At 42.1% G+C, this 20,774-nt stretch overlaps 1 protein-coding gene across 1 annotated transcript in view; it reads right to left on the reverse strand.

The window, feature by feature from the left end:
- Window positions 1–2,051: 2,051 nt before the first annotated feature.
- itga3b (integrin, alpha 3b) overlaps window positions 2,052–20,774 on the reverse strand; it is a 51,203-nt gene continuing 32,480 nt past the window's right edge. Inside the window, exons 7-26 of the mRNA XM_035748973.2 lie at window positions 20,439–20,632; window positions 19,381–19,469; window positions 17,952–18,088; window positions 17,649–17,738; window positions 17,489–17,556; window positions 16,431–16,573; window positions 15,671–15,817; window positions 15,490–15,587; window positions 14,616–14,784; window positions 14,419–14,493; window positions 14,225–14,304; window positions 13,996–14,073; window positions 13,720–13,822; window positions 13,331–13,507; window positions 8,202–8,318; window positions 7,916–8,029; window positions 7,713–7,811; window positions 7,418–7,543; window positions 6,848–7,011; window positions 2,052–6,366 (exon numbers count right to left, since the gene is read on the reverse strand). Coding sequence (XP_035604866.1) covers window positions 6,901–7,011; window positions 7,418–7,543; window positions 7,713–7,811; window positions 7,916–8,029; window positions 8,202–8,318; window positions 13,331–13,507; window positions 13,720–13,822; window positions 13,996–14,073; window positions 14,225–14,304; window positions 14,419–14,493; window positions 14,616–14,784; window positions 15,490–15,587; window positions 15,671–15,817; window positions 16,431–16,573; window positions 17,489–17,556; window positions 17,649–17,738; window positions 17,952–18,088; window positions 19,381–19,469; window positions 20,439–20,632 — 2,215 coding nt within the window. The 3' untranslated portion in view covers window positions 2,052–6,366; window positions 6,848–6,900. The remainder of the gene's footprint in view (window positions 6,367–6,847; window positions 7,012–7,417; window positions 7,544–7,712; window positions 7,812–7,915; window positions 8,030–8,201; window positions 8,319–13,330; window positions 13,508–13,719; window positions 13,823–13,995; window positions 14,074–14,224; window positions 14,305–14,418; window positions 14,494–14,615; window positions 14,785–15,489; window positions 15,588–15,670; window positions 15,818–16,430; window positions 16,574–17,488; window positions 17,557–17,648; window positions 17,739–17,951; window positions 18,089–19,380; window positions 19,470–20,438; window positions 20,633–20,774) is intronic.

Below are 20,774 nucleotides of genomic sequence, written 5' to 3' on the forward strand. Positions count from 1 at the left end.
CTCAGGAAAAATGAGCTACGACTGGGAAAATAAGTTTTGAACTTTCATCCAACTCGTAATTGTAAATTCGGAACTCAGGCCTCTTACTAGAGCTATGACCTGAAGATCACTGACGTCATCATGATTCTACTTTAATTTTTTATTTTCCAGTTGTCTTGAAAGAACCATAAATCCAGAGAATGACAGACTTTGATGACAAAGACTGATGACAAAATTTGCCCACAAAGAACTACTTTGCCACCTTCCTGTTCAAGTGAGCCCAGCACAACAAGGTGAGTCCAAAAATGTATTGTATGCTGCTGCATAAATTATGTAACATGCCAGGGAGATATGTATACTGTAGCTAAGAAAGTAATACTAAGTGTATGTTGTGCAGTAAGCTGTTAGTAGCCCATGTGCCTCACCCTAATAATTTGGTATATTTTCACCTCTTAATTTCGCCTACTGTTCTGACTTGGTGGTGCACATGTAAGCCTTTAACCTGTTTTTGAGAAATGTAATTATCGACTATTGTAAGCGCTTTCATCGTCTGCTTATATGTCCCTTTATTTATCCTACGGTTCTGACTTAGTGTACAGGGAGAATACTGTAAGAACAGCCCATGTTCTAAATTATGTCGCTGTACATTTCAAATGTGCTGAACAAATAGTTATATTGACAACGGACGTCCTAGCTCGCTCATTAATGTCTTAATCAAAATGATGGATTGCCTCATCCGCTTGTCGTCCCCTCATGCCATAGTTTGTACATCTCAATTGTCAGTAGAAACCACATTTTTTAACAAGTCAGCCATATTAGCTATGTTTAAAAAAAAATAGGCAGTAAATGAGGCTCCGTTGATAGCCAGGTGTAGCAGTGGTAAGGCGTTGGGATTGCTGTTGGGACAGCTTTATGTAGGCCCTAGCAGTTCGCCACTGTCGCTATACAGGGCTTGTATGTAAGCATTTCACAGTAAGGTCTACACTTGTTGTATTCGGCGCATGTGACAAATAAAGTTTCATTTGACATCCCCCCTCCGTCCCCAGCCATTTTGTGAGTCAATGGAACGTCTGTAGCAACGGCTACAGATGACCGGTTAAAGAATCTCTTTGCAGAATATCTCTGGTGCCTCAGGTGATGGCTACTGGAGTGGTTACACAACTGTCTTCTGCAGACCAAATGGCACCCTATCCCCTATTTATTGCATTACCTTTGACAAGGGCCCATAAGCAGTGATGGAAAAAGTACCTAATTGTCATACTTGATTAAAGGTAAAGATATCTTAATAAAAAAGGACTCAAGTAAAATTAAAAGTCATCCAGCAAAATAGTACTTGAGTAAAAGTCTAAAAGTGTTTGGTTTTCAATATAATTTAGTATCAAAAGTAACTGTAATCGCAAAAATGTACCTAAGTATCAAAAGTAAAAGTATAAATCATTTCAAATTACTTATATTAAGCAAACCAGATGGCACCATTTTCTTGTTTTTAAAATTTACGGATAGCCAGGGGCACACTCCAAAATTTAGACATACATGTAATTTACAAACAAAGTATGTGTGCTTAATGAGTCTGCCAGATCAGAGGCAGTAGGGATGACCAGGGATGTTCTGTTGATAAGTGCGGGAATTGGACCATTTTCCTGTGCTGCTAAGCATTCAAAATGTAACGAGTACTTTTGGGTGTCAGGGAAAATGTATAGAGTAAAAAGTACAATATTTTATTACGGAATGTAGAGAAGTAAAAGTCGTCAAAATAATATAAGTAGTAAAGTAAAGTAAGGATACCCCAAAAATATACTACAGTAGTACTTTAAAATATTTTTACTAAAGTACTTTACACCACTGCCCATAAGGTCTGCTCAAAAGTCAGTGATGGAAAAAGTACCCAAATGTCATACTTGAGTAAAACTCACCCAGTAAAATACTACTTGAGTAAAAGTCTAAAAGTATTTGGTTTTAAACATACTTAAGTATCAAAAGTAAATGTAATTGCTAAAATATACTTAAGTATCAACAGTAAAAGTATACATAATTTTTTAAAATCCTTATTTTAAGCAAACCAGACGGCACAGTTTTCTTGTTTTTTAAAATTTACTGATAGCCAGGGGGACACTCAAACATCATTTACAAATGAAGCATTTTTGTTTCGTGAGTCCGCCAGATCAGAGGCAGTAGTAATCACCAGGGATGTTCTCTTGATAAGTGAGTGAATTGGACCATATTCCTGTCCTGCTAAGCATTCAAAATGTAACGAGTACTTTTGGATGTCAGGGAAAACGTATGGGGAAAAAGTACATTATTTTAATTAGGAATGTAGTGAAGTAAAAGTTGTAAAAAAATATATATAAACAGTAAAGTACAGATACCCCCCCAAAAATACTTAAGTAGTACGTTAAAGTATTTTTAATTAAGTACTTTCCACCACTGTCAAAAGTAATGCACTACGTGGGGAATAGGGTGCCATTTGGTGTGCTGACAGACAGTTGTGTAAGCACTCCAGTAGCTGTCTACTCTCTGTATACTGAGAAATGTTCTGTGGGCATTAGTTATGCCGGTTGACCACAACAAGAAATGCTCTGTGGGCATTAGTTATGCCGGTTGACCACAACAAGAAATGCTCTGTGGGCATTAGTTATGCCGGTTGACCACAACAAGAAATGCTCTGTGGGCATTAGTTATGCCGGTTGACCACAACAAGAAATGCTCTGCCGCACACCAAACATTCCACATAACTTCACAATATGAAGCACAGTAATGAACGATGGAAGAAACTACACAAGTAAAATGTTACAATGTAAATGATTCAGGAGAAATGCAGTCATTCAAGCAGTCAGTCATTCCATTTGAGCAGTCAGTCATTCCATTTGAGCAGTCAGTCATTCCATTTGAGCAGTCAGTCATTCCATTTGAGCAGTCAGTCATTCCATTTGAGCAGTCAGTCATTCCATTTGAGCAGTCACAGGGTAATTTACAACGAGAATATGAACACATCAAATCCCGTTGTTCACGCTCACTATCTACAGTACACTGTGTGGTACAGCGTTCACCGTGAATGCAGTCTCCGCTAACGCGGGAGAATTGCCTTTCAATTCAAATCACGCTGTAACGCTGAATGTCCACAATACGGATTGAATATGGCCCTAAGTGTAGTTAGTGTCTGTAGCCCGCTGACATTGCTGTCATGTACAGTAATCAAGCCAAAGACCTATACATTAAGTTCAGTGTTACGACTCCCTCTATATGAATACATCAAGAACAACCGCACCGGCGCTCTACTGTCGTAAAATCACACAGTTCAGCGAAATAAATCCTAATTTAGGGAAGTGTTCATCTCTCGTCGGCCACTCACAGTTCAAGTGCACTACAACCGTCCCATCCCACCACCGAATATTGGCTTGTTTCAAAGATGGAGCATAAAAACAAGCAACCACTAGGCTATTCTATGTCTTGCTGGAGTGCTTAGGGGCCATTGTGAGAAGCAGATATGCAGAGGATGGATAGGGCCAGTAGGGTCACATACAGTATGTACTGCCATTTCATACCGCAGGTAAATGTCTTGTCCTTGGAGGCAGCTACAAAGTCGAAATTTGCTATATTGTAAAAAATGAGCTTTTTGTTTAAATTCCAATTTGATGACTTTGTGGCTGTGCCAGCTAAAATCAAATCAAATCAAATGTTATTTGTCACATACACATGGTTAGCAGATGTTAATGCGAGTGTAGCGAAATGCGTGTAACCGAGGCGGCCATCTCTGTCGGCGCCGGAAGTCATTAGCTAGTGTCCACTCTGCAGAGCAGCCTCCAGAACAAGACGTCCATGACGAAAAACGCTCATAAGCTTTCATACAACTTGTTTTTCTTGTTTCCCTTCTGTAAATGTGCTTTCTGTCCATCCAAGATCTACTGGAATCAACAGTGACTTTAAACTCTAACTTTAAACCCTGAAAATATGCTCTGTCTGAAGCTGTGCAGATACAAGTTTCCTGTGTGCAATGCACCAACATTATACTGCTTGATCTTGCACTGGAGAGTACTGCATGCAATCCACAGACATACAGCGCGTTCAAGAAAGTATTCACACCCCATGACTTTTTCCACATTTTGTTGTGTCACAGCTTGAATTTCAAATGGAATACATTTAGATGTTGTGTCACTGTCCTACACACAATACCACATCGTGTAAAAGTGGAATTATGTTTTAAGACATGAAAAGCTGACATTTCTTGAGTCAACAAGTATTCAACCCCTTTGTTATGGCACTCTAAATAAGTTGAGGAGTAAACATTTGCTTAACAAGTCACATAATACGTTGCATGGACTCACTCTGTGTGCAATAATAGTGTTTAACGTGACCTCATCTCTGTAACCCACACATACAATTATCTGTAAGGTCCATCAGTCAATCAGTGAATTTCAAACACAGATTCAACCACAAAGATCAGGGAGCTTTTCCAATGCCTAGCAAAGGGCACCTATTAGTAGATGGGTAAAAATGTAAAGAAACAGACATTGAACATCCCTTTGAGCATGGTGAAGTTATTAATTACACATTGGATGATGTACCATATCCAGTCACGACAAAGATACAGGCGTACTTCATAACTCAGTTTGCCCGGAGAGGAAGAAAACTGCTCAGAGATATCACCATGAGGCCAATCGTGTCTTTAAAACAGAGTTAAATGGCTGTGATAGAAAACTGAGGATGGATCAACAATATTGTGGTTACTCCGCAATACTAACCTAAATGACAGAGTGAAAAGAAGGCTGTACAGAATTTAAAAAATATTATAAAACATGCATTGTGCTTGGAATAAGGCACTAAAGTAAAACTGCAGAAAAATTGGCAAAGAAATGAAATGTATGTCCCGAATACGAAACGTTATGTTTCGGGTAAACGAAAACACAATGAGTACCACATATTTTTTCAAGCATGGTGGTTGCTGCATCATGTTATGGGTATGCTTGTCATCGGCAAGGACTAGGGAGGTTTTTTAGGATAAAAAGAAACGGAATAGAGCTAAGCACATGACCTAAGACACAATACACTGGAGTTGCTTCCAAGACGACATTGAATGTTCCTGAGTGGCCTAGTTACAGTTTTGACATAAATCGGCTTGAAAATCTATGGCAAGACTAGAAAATGGCTGTCCAGCAGTGATCAACAACCAACTTGACAGAGCTTGAAGAATAAAAAAAATAATTATGTGCAATTATTGTCAAATCCAGGTGTGCAAAGCTCTTAGAGACGTACCCAGAAAAACGTACAGCTGTAATCACTGCCAAAGGTGATTCTAACATCCACCATCGGGTGGGAATACTTATGTAAATGAGATATTTCTGTATTTAATTTTCAATATATTAGCAAACATTTCTAAAAAGATGTTTCCCCTTTGTCATAATGGGGTTTTGTGAGTAGATGCGTGAGACTTTTTATTTATTTAATCCATTTTTGATTTCAAGCATTGTAACGCAACAACATGTGGAATAAGTCAAGGGGTATTGAATACTTCCTGTAGGCACTGTAGAGTGTCATCACTGAATCGATCTCTTTTAAGGCACTGTCATTGTTCTGTCATAACAAAGTCATCCTGATGATCAATAAAGCTCTGCACAGTTCAAAATAATCTCCCAAACTACTGTTGTAGTGACGTCAGCGCTAAACCACTGACAATCAGTGACATTCTAAAACAAAGAGATATGAAAGGAACAGTACATTCACTAGGAATTTTTACAGACTCTCTACAGACTCGTTCACCTGATTTAAAAAAATAAACAGTGACGACAAAAAAACTACTTTGCTCAGGAACTTGCAGATAGATCATATGGAAGAAAAATATACATGCAAAGGTTTTTTGTTTTTTTTCAGTACTTAAATATGCAGTGGTAGGAAAATAAATCAAATTTACAACCAAACTGTGATTTTTAAACACTCTTTCAATGTACAACACTGCTTTCATCAAAATACTTTAAACATTGCAATTTCTGAAACAGAATATTTGGCATATTGCACAAAAAAAGAACAAAAAAATATTTTGATGAAATCTACAGAGGAGAAAGGTTCCAGAATCAATGTGGTCAGTGATCAGTATTCACAATTGGTCTGTTTGCTGTGCCCTCCAAGCTGTGTGACATCCCAAAAACCCTTGTGTCCTTCCGTCACAATGCTCCTGAACTTTGGCAGAGGTCAAGAGTTCAGAGTTCAGGGTCATAGGTCAGGGTTTCAGTAGTAGTAACGTTGCATCTCTGTCCAGTTGGTGATCCAGTACTTCTTGTCTGGATCCTCTGGCTGGAAGCCCATGTTAAACTGGTAGCGTTCCTCCTTACGGATTTTCACTCCATGGTACTTTGGCATAATCCGGTAGTAGATGGCCCGCTTGAAGAAGCCAAGCTGTTGAGAAGACAGACAAGTAGACAACACATCATTAGGGAAAAGACATATTCAAATAGTGTTGAACTGTTGATTTTTTAAAATGTAAGAATTGGAATATCTGGAGGCTAAACTCAGGAATTAGACAAAGTTAGACAATTTCTGTTAGAAATGTATTTTCCCATAGAGTAAAAAAAGTGATTGAAGAGGAAAGAGAGTAATCATTCATCAGGAGAGTGAGAGATGCTGCAGAATAGATACTTAGTAAATATGGTAGAACAGACAAGTAGAAAATATTAGGTACAGCACACTATCAGCCTGAAAAAGAAGGGGGACACAAACACTAGTTAGAATTGACAATGAAGAAGAGTTAGTATGGAATAAATCCAAATTCCCCTTCGACACATTACTAGCCAACAACCAACTTCATCCCACAATCTACAAGGCGTTACATCTAGTGTGCTAGACGCTGCCCGCGGCGGAGGCCGGAGGACTGCATTACCCAGGCGCCCTAGTGGAGTGTAGCATGGCCCCTCATTGGGGGCCTCTCCTGTCTCAGTAGTCCTCAGTCAGCCTCTCCGTCTCTGAGGGCTGGCTCTTCATCTCAGCCTTCTGGCCTTTGGCCTCGTACATCTCCCTCCTGCTGGCCCTCCTGAAGAAGCCACACTGGGGGACCACGCGGTACAGTTAGACTGGAGCTACATGGAGAAGCTAACGACTACAGTAGCTAGCGGTAGCGAGCTAGTGCTATTGGGTTTAATGGGGCAGCACTTATACATACCGTAGGCTAGTCACTAGCAGTAGCATGCTAAAACTAGCGCAGTTGAGTTTAATGGAGTATTACTGATAGGAACAGTATAACATACCTGATACAAACACAGTCAATATAAAAAGGCAGTCACAAATGTAGGCAACATAGAATCCTTTATTTTACTGGTGCATTGGAGTAAATGGGATACAATTGCAAGCAAGCAGTGTACAACAGACATGTCATAACATGTTTACATTCAAACATGATACCCACAAAAAGTATAGTTATAGTTATTAATCAGAAAGTCATTAGGGTTCTCACCTTCCATAGTATGATGCTGATGACTCCTAACAGCAGGATTCCTGCTACCACGGCAACGATGATGATCCACAGGGGAACCTCGTAAGGTGTTTCCACCCCAAGGACTGGGTCAATGTCCACTATGAACTGGAGGATGGAAAAGAAAGAAAGAAAGAAAGAAAGAAAGAAAGAAAGAGAGAGAAATAAAGAGAGAAAGAATGAAAGAGAGGAATATCATAATCAATATATATATCATCCATACCATACTAAGAATACCATTTGTCTACATCATCATCATCATCGTTATGACACTAACCTCTCTGGTCTCATTTTCCATCTTGATGGTGGGGTTGTCCGTCACAAGTTTCAGTGTGGCCTGACCTCTAACCTTAATCCTCAAAGCATTTTTATAGTCCTGCCAAACACACACAACCCAAAAAGGTATGTCATGACCCTATTCGGATTTGGCAATTTGACCCTTTTGGTCAAAGAGTCTTGCTGTATCATCTGACCTCTCACCTCTAGCATAGTGCTGTTCCACACCCGTGACCTCACAATGATCTTGGCAGAGGTAGACATGTTGATCAAGGGACAGGTGAACGTCACACAGCGGGCTGTCCACTTCGAACAATCCTTCACAACAAAAACATGCCCAGAATTAGGACCGGACACTAGACACTCGGCTCATCAATGATGCTTCTAGAGCCCTTAAATTACAGTAAGTGTCTGGATGAGCTTTTATGATCACAGCATCAGAATTGGTAGATCATGGACATAATTCAATTGTCTAATGGCCTGTCCTAACCAGGAGGTAGGTCTCTTTACGAGGAGCCAGCACGGTAAGGACAGCCTGTGGCTCGATGATGCGAGGGTGTTCGCCCTCCACCGCTCGCTTGGGACGTTTGCTCCTGTTCTTGGACAACTGGGCAGAGAGAGACAGACAGGAGAGGAGGAGAAAGAGAGAAAAGGTAGAAGAGGAATATACAAAGAAGGGGAGGCGACAGACAAAGAGGCACATTACGTCACGTTACAACAGTAATTACTGGAATGGAAATAAAGACAACTCCTGCTAACTTCCCAAAATATCATTGACCTTTTCAGTCTATCTCTGTGCAGACATAGGGCTCTATTCAATCTGTATTGCTGAAGCGTTACAGATTCCAAGACAGAACTGTATAGGTCATTTCCGATTGAGCAGACATACGCAGCGTTTACCATGAATGCAGTATCCGCTATAGCGGGAACATTGCCTTTAAATGTCAATCATGGTGTAAAGCTGAACGTCCGCGGTGGGGATGGGCTCGATTCAATCAGATCTGCTTTACCCGACATCTGCTTAGCGATTGTTTTGGTGGTGTCGGAGGTCAAATCTCCTGGCATTATACCGAAAGTAGACATTGGCTGCTTCGGAGTCGAACCCAATGCAGCCTTGTTTAGAAGTAGGAACACCGGAATGTGAGATGTAATCTACACCTCCATTAGGATGATAGAAACACTCATAATTTTGTTTATGACAACTTTAACCTCCTTATTTCCTTATAGCCTACACTTTCTTGTTCTGAACTTTTAACGCAAGTGGGACGGGTGTGGCTTCGTGACAATGATCAAGACCCAGCTAACAATTTTAGGGAGTGAGAACATGTTTGTTACGTTACCCGTAATGTTCTCTTGATATTTGAGTGTCCAGTTCTGTTAGGGGGAACATCCCATTTATGTCAGACTTTCTGAGAACCTTTTTTACCATGTTTTTTTTGTGTGTGTTAAAGTTAGGAGAACATTCCCTTAATGTCACACAGAACCTATCTAGAACGTGATTACAAAGTTCTCAGAGTACACAACACTAATGTTCTAGACCCGTTGCACGGGAACGTTGCAAGTGCATTTATTTGCTTAAAGTTGTCAGGACGTGGTCCCAAAGACATATTATCACCCTCAAAAAAAAGTCATTAAACATCACACCTTGTTACTGTTAAAACAGAGCAAATCACAGTTATTTTTGTCTGTTGGCAAGGTTAGACACACACACACACACACACACACACACACACACACACACACACACACACACACACACACACACACACACACACACACACACACACACACACACACACACACACACACACACACAGTGCTATTAACATACATATTTGGCACACATGATTACATTGTGCATGTTCATTTACACAGTAATTATTATTCAACATGTCCTCACCTGAGATTTGTACTCACAACCTCTTGGTTCACGTCTTCCTGCTACGCCACCATGTGTTCCAGTAATCAATTCATTTGACTGTTCTCTTATCGTTGATTTGATTGGCTTATATATACTGTGTAGAACAACATACAGTGCCTTGCGAAAGTATTCGGCCCCCTTGAACTTTGCGACCTTTTGCGACATTTATTGGATATTTCAAACTTTTTTAACAAATCAAAAACTGAAAAATTGGGCGTGCAAAATTATTCAGCCCCTTTACTTTCAGTGCAGCAACCTCTCTCCAGAAGTTCAGTGAGGATCTCTGAATGATCCAATGTTGACCTAAATGACTAATGATGATAAATACAATCCACCTGTGTGTAATCAAGTCTCCGTATAAATGCACCTGCACTGTGATAGTCTCAGAGGTCCGTTAAAAGCGCAGAGAGCATCATGAAGAACAAGGAACACACCAGGCAGGTCCGAGATACTGTTGTGAAGAAGTTTAAAGCCGGATTTGGATACAAAAAGATTTCCCAAGCTTTAAACATCCCAAGGAGCACTGTGCAAGCAATAATATTGAAATGGAAGGAGTATCAGACCACTGCAAATCTACCAAGACATGGCCGTCCCTCTAAACTTTCAGCTCATACAAGGAGAAGACTGATCAGAGATGCAGCCAAGAGGCCCATGATCACTCTGGATGAACTGCAGAGATCTACAGCTGAGGTGGGAGACTCTGTCCATAGGACAACAATCAGTCGTATATTGCACAAATCTGGCCTTTATGGAAGAGTGGCAAGAAGAAAGCCATTTCTTAAAGATATCCATAAAAAGTGTCGTTTAAAGTTTGCCACAAGCCACCTGCTCTGGTCAGATGAAACCAAAATTGAACTTTTTGGCAACAATGCAAAACGTTATGTTTGGCGTAAAAGCAACACAGCTCATCTCCCTGAACTCACCATCCCCACTGTCAAACATGGTGGTGGCAGCATCATGGTTTTGGGCCTGCTTTTCTTCAGCAGGGACAGGGAAGATGGTTAAAATTGATGGGAAGATGGATGGAGCCAAATACAGGACCATTCTGGAAGAAAACCTGATGGAGTCTGCAAAAGACCTGAGACTGGGACGGAGATTTGTCTTCCAACAAGACAATGATCCAAAACATAAAGCAAAATCTACAATGGAATGGTTCAAAAATAAACATATCCAGGTGTTAGAATGGCCAAGTCAAAGTCCAGACCTGAATCCAATCGAGAATCTGTGGAAAGAACTGAAAACTGCTGTTCACAAATGCTCTCCATCCAACCTCACTGAGCTTGAGTTGTTTTGCAAGGAGGAACGGGAAAAAATGTCAGTCTCTCGATGTGCAAAACTGATAGAGACATACCCCAAGCGACTTACAGCTGTAATCGCAGCAAAAGGTGGCGCTACAAAGTATTAACTTAAGGGTGCTGAATAATTTTGCACGCCCAATTTTTCAGTTTTTGATTTGTTAAGTTTGAAATATCCAATAAATGTCGTTCCACTTCATGATTGTGTCCCACTTCTTGTTGATTCTTCACAAAAAAATACAGTTTTATATCTTTATGTTTGAAGCCTGAAATGTGGCAAAAGGTCGCAAAGTTCAAGGGGGCCGAATACTTTCGCAAGGCACTGTACGTCTCTGATAAAACTTCCATCAGCCCTAATTGGTTGCTGTAAGGTGGCTCAGGTGACAGTGTTGCTTCTGATAGAAACATACCTAGAACATGGTTGCCATGTTGTCAGAATATCAGAATGTGTATATTTACAGTACAGTAGCATGTCTGCCAGTAACAAAAACAATACACAACACAGAGTTCCATCTCCAAGTTTTAATGTGGAAAAAAATTGACAAATTGCAACAGAATCACTTGAGACCAATGTTGGGGGTAAACTTACAGTTGTAAACTTACAGTTGTATTACTTTTATTTGTAGGAGTGATATAACGAGTTAATGTCTTCAAATACTGTATTGTTATTACAGTTACTTTTTCAAGTAAGCCATATATTACTTTCAGAAACATACCTCTACCGGTGTGTTATATATATTTTTAAAGCTGAAAATCAAAGAGAGATGGCAGCTCTGTTCTTACCCCGCTTAGCCTTTTCCTTGTTGAAATGCTCCCATTATTTTGAGTTAATCAATGTGAAAGAGAACAACGTTTAAGTCAAATGCAAACTCTGTGACCTCCCAAGTGGTGCAGTGGTCTAAGGCTCTGTTGGTGCAGTGGTCTAAGGCTCTGTTGGTGCAGTGGTCTAAGGCTCTGTTGGTGCAGTGGTCTAAGGCAGTGGTCTAAGGCTCTGTTGGTGCAGTGGTCTAAGGCTCTGTTGGTGCAGTGGTCTAAGGCTCTGTTGGTGCAGTGGTCTAAGGCAGTGGTCTAAGGCTCTGTTGGTGCAGTGGTCTAAGGCTCTGTTGGTGCAGTGGTCTAAGGCTCTGTTGGTGCAGTGGTCTAAGGCTCTGTTGGTGCAGTGGTCTAAGGCTCTGTTGGTGCAGTGGTCTAAGGCTCTGTTGGTGCAGTGGTCTAAGGCTCTGTTGGTGCAGTGGTCTAAGGCTCTGTTGGTGCAGTGGTCTAAGGCTCTGTTGGTGCAGTGGTCTAAGGCTCTGTTGGTGCAGTGGTCTAAGGCTCTGTTGGTGCAGTGGTCTAAGGCTCTGTTGGTGCAGTGGTCTAAGGCTCTGTTGGTGCAGTGGTCTAAGGCTCTGTTGGTGAAGTGGTCTAAGGCTCTGTTGGTGCAGTGGTCTAAGGCTCTGTTGGTGCAGTGGTCTAAGGCTCTGTTGGTGCAGTGGTCTAAGGCAGTGGTCTAAGGCAGTGGTATTACGTATTCCTGCGCCTGTCTCCCATTATTATACAGCGTGACAATATCTATAGGGAATGTGCTTATTGGGCCAGTATAGTTAGGCCCTGACCAGAAGAAACCATAGCCCCTCCTCCCTAGGCAATTGTGATCTGATTGGCTCAACAACAGTAACAAGATGTGATGTGTAATGACATTTTGGGGGGAAACATGAATGTTCTTGCAACGCTCCCATGAAACATGTCTTGAACATTAATATCTTGTATTCTGGGAACATGGCAACCATGCTCTGTGTATGTTTGGTGGGACGTTGATTGAATATTCTCCTAACCCACCGAAAACTGGACACACAATTAAACTTGTCTATAACATGAATAACTTATGTTCTGTGAACATGGTAACCACGTTCTGGGTAACTTCCATGTGACATTAAGGCAATGGTTTCTTGGAGACATTCCTTGCACATCATGGAAAGGTTCTCATGAAAACGTTAGTTCATGACCTAATGAGACTATTATGGGAACGTTCTCTAAAGTTGTAGAAACCTTTGTTGTTAGCTGGGGAGCAGCTGCTCACCGATTTGACAGCTCCAACATAGTTACACCTCCGTCACCGCCAAAATATCAGCTATGCGGGTGTCGGCTATCACTGGTTAACGGTTGAACTGATTGAATCTAGGCCATAATGAATATTTAGCCTCTTTTAGACTTGTGAGTCAGATTCAAGTCTGGTTTAATTGGGTGTTTTGTTCCAAACAGTACTCTCTATTGCAAATATTTCTGATTAACTGTGGGTGTAAACAGAGATTGAGGAGTCCTACGTTAATCATATTTTTATAACACACTGGTCCCAGTTGGCCATAGAGATACAATATAATTCGGTGGCCTGTATAGAGCCTCAGGTAGACTCTGGTAACTCACTGTGAGGTTGAGAAGATTGACGATGTCCCCTGGAGGGACACAGTGGGTCTCAGTTGTCCCCTTGGTGACGATCTCAGTCAGGTAGAGAAGCCACTTCCCACTGGTCACCTCGAAGGGCCACTCAAACTCTAGGGCCAGGATCCCCAGCGCCCCCAGAGGCTCTCCCTCCACTGACACCTGGTGGTAGCAGGGTGGTATCAAAGTCACCACAGGACAGACGCAGGGCAACAGGACAGATATATCGATATAGAAATACAATGTATACAGAGCTGACAGGATTCCTCATTCTGTGACAGCAAAGCATGTCTGTTCTACATAAAGAATTGGCAAAGTCTTTCCATCCACATATTACCTCACAAAACTGTTACGCCTACAAGTTGGTGTCTCACCTTGAAGGTGTATTCCACAAGACTGCCCACGTCACTGGTCGTGTTCATAGCTGATTCTCCCATCACCTCCCCGCTGAAGTAGGTCTGGACCAGGGGATTCTCTCTGTTTAGAGAGGGAGAGAAGGGGAAGAAGAAGAGAGAAGAAGAAGGATAAGGGGGTGGGTCAACAGAAGTTAGTTGGCTACAGTGTTATACCTCCTTATCAATTTTGAATGAATCCAGCCACACAGCATGGCATCAGGACAACATCAAACATGTGTTTAAAGTTCCACTTACATGGAGAAGGAGGTCTGGATGGAGGTCTCTATCAACAGAACCACAGACACCGGGTACAGGTCATTCTGCTCACTCAACCTGGGGAAACAACACCGACACAAGTGTTTATTCAGCTAGCTTACTCACTTAACCCTATTCATATTTCAACCTTGGACATAAAGACTGACTGTTGCCGGTCTGGTAATGAGTTCACGATATAGAGCGATGACTAATGCCTCCTGTTACTTACGTGGACAACAGCAACTGAGACTCAATCTCCCTGGTTTGGAGGTTGATCCCTGTTGTTTCAAAGATGAGCTGCAGAGAGACCTGCGAAACCCCGGGATGGTCATAATATTTGAACTACTGCCAATCGATATTCCAATAGGCTCAAATGAATGCACGGTATAAATGATACGTGGAATAACAACACCGTGGCCTTACCTTCTCATTGCTCCTCAGTGGATTCCCCAGCTCACACATAACAGTCTCTCCAGCACGGCATTCTACACCAGTATCCTGCACATAATATAGGTATGGTTCTACTATCTGCATGTACAGGACATACTACAGTTAAAGGAGCAATTCAAGTCAACAGCCAGAATTCCCCCTAACCCTCTGTCACCCTCCGGTGGACTTACATGGGAGCGCACGCCAGAGTAACGGAGCGTGGAGGGGGTGGAGATGTTGAGCATGGCCTGGTGGGCGTCCTCAGCTACCTTCCCAGGGCCTGGCACGTTAGTTATTTCCACAAGTAGCACCACCTTTTTCACATTACTGCTGTACTGCAGCAATTGGCGTTTCCCCTGACTGCGTACAAACAGAGAGCAACTATCACAGTTCATGTATGATTTATTTAGCCTTTATTTTACTAGGCAAGTCAGTTAAGAACAAATTCTTATTTACAATGACGGCCTACCCCGGGCCGATACTGGGCCAATTGTGTGCCGCCCTATGGGGGCTCCCGATCACGGCCGTTGTGATACAGCCCGGGATCGAACCCGGGTCTGCAGTGACACCTGCGCTACTCGGTCCCTTAAATTAGTAGGGGCCTTATACAAAATACTGCACCAGAGAGAGATCGTGTTGAATCTGAAGCACTGTGGTCCACGCCGTTTTTTGGGGAGGTCTACCGGGGTCACACTATATTTGAATAGTCCATCTGTAGATGCTCTACGGATTGTCATAGTATCAACAAACTATCTGTTGATGAGCAACTGACTATCTGTTGATAAGCAACTGCTTCCTGAAGTTAGGTTAGGGTTTTCGGGTAAGTTTTAGAATACGGGTAGGGTTTAGGTTAGAGTTAGGATAATGGTTAAGGTTAGGGTTAGTAGATAGTCTGTAGAGTGGACGATGCAAAGAAATTGTCACCAACTATTCTACATGATTGGGGCTTGATCAAGTCTCGATTAATTCAATTCCAACTTACAGTTATTAGAGTAAACTTAATTTTCAACGTATTCAGACTGATACCCCGTGTTTTCCATATCTTCCTCGGTGTTTTCCACATACCTGGGGTAAGGCTTTAGTAACTCGTTAGCAAACGCAGCTGTTAGCTGCAGGTTACTGGTGCACCTGTTGTCTGAGCCACACTCCTTCTGGAAGTTGATCTGCAAAGGAGGGGAAAGAGTTCCAAAGCGTACTCATCACTACATACATACTCAATGGAATTATTCCTAAGTCCGTAACATACCTCTTTCCTCTCAGTCACTTTCTGTTTGTGGCTCAGTACAGGGTAGGAGTCCAGGTTCTGCAGGGCCTTTCTAACTTTGGGTTTCTGCTCATCCAGGGACACGTTGAGGGAGAAAACCACTGGCTCCAGTTTGTCCCTCACAGGGTCCTGGAGATGATGATAAAGATGAGTGTGTGTGTGGTCATATGTGTGTGTGTGTGTGCCTGTGTGAGCAGTCATATACAGTGCACTTGGAGAGTATTCCGTTTTGGTACCCTTCCCCAGATCTGTGCCTCGACACAATCCTGTCTCGTAGCTCTACAGACAATTCCTTCGACCTCATGGCTTGGTTTTTACTCTGACATGATACGGTTAACTGTGGGACCTTACATAGACAGGTGTGTGCCTTTCCAAATCATGTCAATTCAATTGAATGTACCGCAGGTGGACTCCAATCAAGTTGTAGAAACATCTCAAGGATGATCAAAGGAAACAGGATGCACCTGAGTTCAATTTCGAGTCTCATAGCAAAGGGTCTGAATAATTACGTAAATAAGTAAATATGCTAAAATTGTAAAAAACTTTTCTTTCGCTTTGTCATTATGGGGTATTGTGTGTAGATTGATGGGGGAAAAAAATCTGTCATACATTTTAGAACAAGAATGTAACGTAACAACATGTGTAAAAAGTCAAGGGGTCTGAATACTTTGCAAATGCACAGTATGTGGGTGTGTGTGTGTGCGTGCATGTGTGCATGCGTGTGTGTGTGTGCAGTATTTACCTCTAGTCTGAGCTCCAGCACCTGACACTCGGTCTTGGGAGATGGCATGGTAAGGAGGCCTGTGTACGTGGCAAGCTTATTGACAAGGAAGAGAACTCGAGGGCTCCGGCGATGCATGTCGGCTTCCACTGTGTACTTCACCACTGCAAAGGGAGGAAAAACAAAAGGAGTTAGATGTACAGCCATACATACAGTACATACAGTACATCCCCCTCCATACTGTATGTATTTAGACAGTGAAGCTTTTTTCACTTATAATGTATTCAAAAGCTTATTATTGGGTTGGAAGGCAGCACACTGGGATTGAACTCTGGCCTCCAGCTGGGAGTCACATATCTGCATGGAGCTAGGAGTGTTACCACAGGACCACAACTCCACACTAGTGGAAGATTCTGAACATTTCTACATTCATGTGAATGCTGCCATAATTATGGATACTCCTAAATCAATCGTGAATAATGATATGTGAGAAAGTTAGATCGTACCCCAAAATGCTCACCACCCCTTTGTTGGTAATGTTTTATTGAAGCCTCTGACTAATCATTATTTATTCATATCTTTTTTTTAAATTATGGCATTACCAGTTTCAAATTTGTAACCCTTTTTTTTAGTTACAGTCTTTGTCTCATCACTGCAACTCCCGTACGGACTCCAGAGAGAAAAAGGTTGAGAGCCATGCAGCCTCTGAAACACAACCCAACCAAGCCACACTGCTCACTTAACCCAGAAGCCAGCCACAACAATGTTTCAGAGGAAACACCAAACACCTGGTGACCATGTCAGCATGCATGCGCCCGGCCTGCCACAGGAGTCGCTAGAGCACAATTGGACAAGGACATCCCTGTCGGCCAAACCCCCCCCCAACCCGGACAAATTGTGTACCGCCCCATTGGTCTCCCAGTCGCGGCCGGCTGCGACAGACTGGAGCAGAATAGGTGGAATGGTATCAACTACATCAAACACATGATTTCCATGATTTCCTCACCAGCCTCCTGTGCTGTCCAAATACATAAAAAGGCGAGTGCATTCATCCGTATTAGAAAGGGAATGAAACTCACTGATGTTTTTCTTGAAATCTTTGTTTCCATTGCTGAGTGTGTAGGAGAAACACACTGTCACAGTCACACTGTAGAAGACAAAGAAGAAACATTAGTCAAATAACAGTGGACATGAATTTACTTCATTCATACAGCGTGATCTGAGAGGAACCTTTCTCACCAGGATTTGTTTCCACGGGGACAAAGGTTAGGGTCCACAATCTCTGGCAGCACGGTGAAGTTCTTAGAGAGATGGATCACTGGACGAGCCCTGGAAAAGAACAATGTCAAAAGATTACTCGAAGAATAAGAAGACAGAGACGACAATAAAGATATTATTATCAAGAGAAGACGTGCTGGAGAGACAGGTGAAATAAAGTGAGACACAAACCAGATCCTGGATGAATATATCCAAGTTTGTTATGGCAGTTTTAGCTGATTCAATTCAATTCAATAGATACTGTATTTATTGCCCACAACTTACCTGAGCAGAGCGATGCGGTCATCCAGAGAACCAACCAGGAGGTCGGGGTAACTGTTCTCATCCATGTCCATACCTCCACTGATGGAATAGCCAAAGGTCTGGAACCCACCACTACCCACTGACTTCCCCTCAATAACCTATAGGGGGCAACACGAACACGTTACACGACTACATAGATCGTGATACAGTATCTTTCCCCCATTTCCCTGCATTCAACTCTGTTCTCCCCATCCTTTTGGCTTCATAGCAGATAATGTATTGTGCATTACTGGGGGAATATTAATGAACTATGAACTATTCATGTAGAAAAGGAATCAAACCAGTCTAATGTACCTGTTTTCATCTGATTGTCAAACAAATCACTTCAAAAAGTAGGTTACCTTCGACACGTTCATTCTAATTCCAGAATCCGAACAGTGCACTGCGCACCCGCCAACTTTCCTTCAATTCGCAAATGGTTGAAACTATCTCATTGGAGAAAGCATCGGAGCGAGCGAAACAGCGCCCCCCTGTCTTACTATACGTAGCCCATGTATCTGATGCTGTCTGGCCAAAAAGAGTATGACATGCCATACTCATTTTGGCTAGAGCGCATCAGATACATGGCCTACACATACATGTCCTCCGCCTCTACGATGAGGGTAGTATTATCAGCAGCACCTGTGTTTTTACTAAAGAAATTCATATCGTATCCTCTTCGAGAGTCTAAGGGCCCGAGGCTAGGTTTCTACTAAGCTATATGGAATTGTTTCAAGATGGTCATACCAAGGATGATTTAGCTATTTGATTTAGAATTTTAGGACCCCTGCAGGTATCCCCAAAAATATATAAAAACATTATTTGACCTTGCTGCTATTAGCCCATAGAAACGCAGTGAATAACAGATTCACCCATGGGAAAAAAGATGTAATCAAAAGTGTAATCAAAAGGAAGTATGTTTTGAAATGTCTGTCCTATATCTGAGATATATAGGACGGACAAAATAAATCAGGAAAAGAAATAAATACATTTTACCCGTATACTTTTTAAATGGAAATGCCCTATTCACTTCTATTCAAGTTCCGTGACCCTTGTGGGGGTCATAGAGCAAAACGGACAACACCAACATGTTCGTGAGAATCTCATATTTCCATAGAGGGGTAACCCAAACCGCGTCTAGCCCAAACCATTCGGACTCTACCAATGTTTTTGTGAGAAGACCGATTTTTAAGGATGCCGCCTGGTCTGGCAAACCCCGCTGTGGCTCTGCCACCTTCAGAAGGCCGACATTGAGACCATGCAAAAAAACTGATATCTCTAGTTTAAAAAGGTGAATTACTTATTATATATATACAATTATATACAGGTACTTTTTTTTATTGCCCAGCTCACGAGGCCCCATGATGATGTGAGGCCTATTCTGCCTGATGATAAGTATGCCAGTGTGTACCTGACTCGGCTCCTCAGAGATTCCCTTCTTGCTTCCCATCCAGATGTAGACATTCCCAGTCTCATGGAATGGGGCTCCTACTGCAAAGTCTAAGAGGAAAAATAGACATTGGAAATACATGACCATACATTTTGAAAATGACCAATTAAGTTTGCTTCAACAATTCATAATCTACATATTTGATGCATGTAATACATGAAGTAAGTAGTGTGTAGAATACCATCTCTGATAGGCAGAGAGCAGAGCGAGAGCAGAGAGGAAGAGGCAAAGCGAGAGGTTTTACTCCCGCCAAAATGTGTTTCTATGGGATTATTTTGGACCTAAGCTTGTTGCCTGCCTTTCCGCCTTTTGGAAAACGACTCCCATTGTTAGGGCGGAGACATGATCATCTCATCATTATTTACAGATCTCTGCCTATAGTTCCAGTATAAGCCCTTGTGCTGGCTGTATTTCACCACTAGGTGACAGCAGGATGACAGTAGAAATGTTTTTAATGACCTGGAGAGCCATTTGTGCCATTCCTTGCTATCCGGAATCCGTTGGATGTCCAACTCTAACCCCATTGAAGGTAAAATGGTTTAGGTAAGGGTTAATGTTAGGGTTAGGTATGGCTTATGGTTAGGTTAGGGACATCCCAAGATCCCAGAAAACCCATTTGTAACCTGTCTGATAACACCAATGCTATTTCCCTCTATCATATCGGTGAGACTGTAACATTTAACCACGCACGTCCAACAATAAGAGTCTGAGCTTGGATCAGTTTCACACAATGGATTCTGATAGGAAGTTAACCATGATCCTCTTCCTCTTCTACGTCCTCATTGCGGTACAGTTCCGCACCGTTCAAATTCTTTAAAAGTGCATCTTTCCTCCTCCCTTCTTTGTAGAAATCACTGATTAGAATTGACCGGACAGGTGAAAGCCACGTGGTGGAGCCCTTGTGTTCACCTGCCCAATCATGTGAAATCAGTGATTACTTCAAGTAAAGGAGGAAGGAATTATTCCCTTTGAAGGAATTTGAACAATGCCCAAAAGGTTACCCGTTATGGTAGGCCTACCTTGGAATCCATCTTGGTTGACGTCGCCAATGGCTGCCACGGCGAATCCAAAACCAGATGCCGTAGGACCCTTCAGTACCATGCTAGGTGTCTTCTGGAAAGAGCCGTTCTCATTCATGAAGACGTACACCGCTCCTCCCTCCTCCTTCTGACGGTCAAAGTAGAATGGGGCACCTACGATCAGGTCATTCCAGCTAGGATGGTGCAAATGAAAACACGAAAGTATTAACACACAACCGTACACATTCTGTATCATTGTAGCATATAGGATCATAATCATGATATGGTTTTCCAACCATTTTACCCACCTTATACTTCATTCTAATTGGCTTTTAG

This window comes from Oncorhynchus keta, chromosome 3, assembly GCF_023373465.1.
Source record: "Oncorhynchus keta strain PuntledgeMale-10-30-2019 chromosome 3, Oket_V2, whole genome shotgun sequence".
Classification (NCBI taxonomy): domain Eukaryota; kingdom Metazoa; phylum Chordata; class Actinopteri; order Salmoniformes; family Salmonidae; genus Oncorhynchus; species Oncorhynchus keta.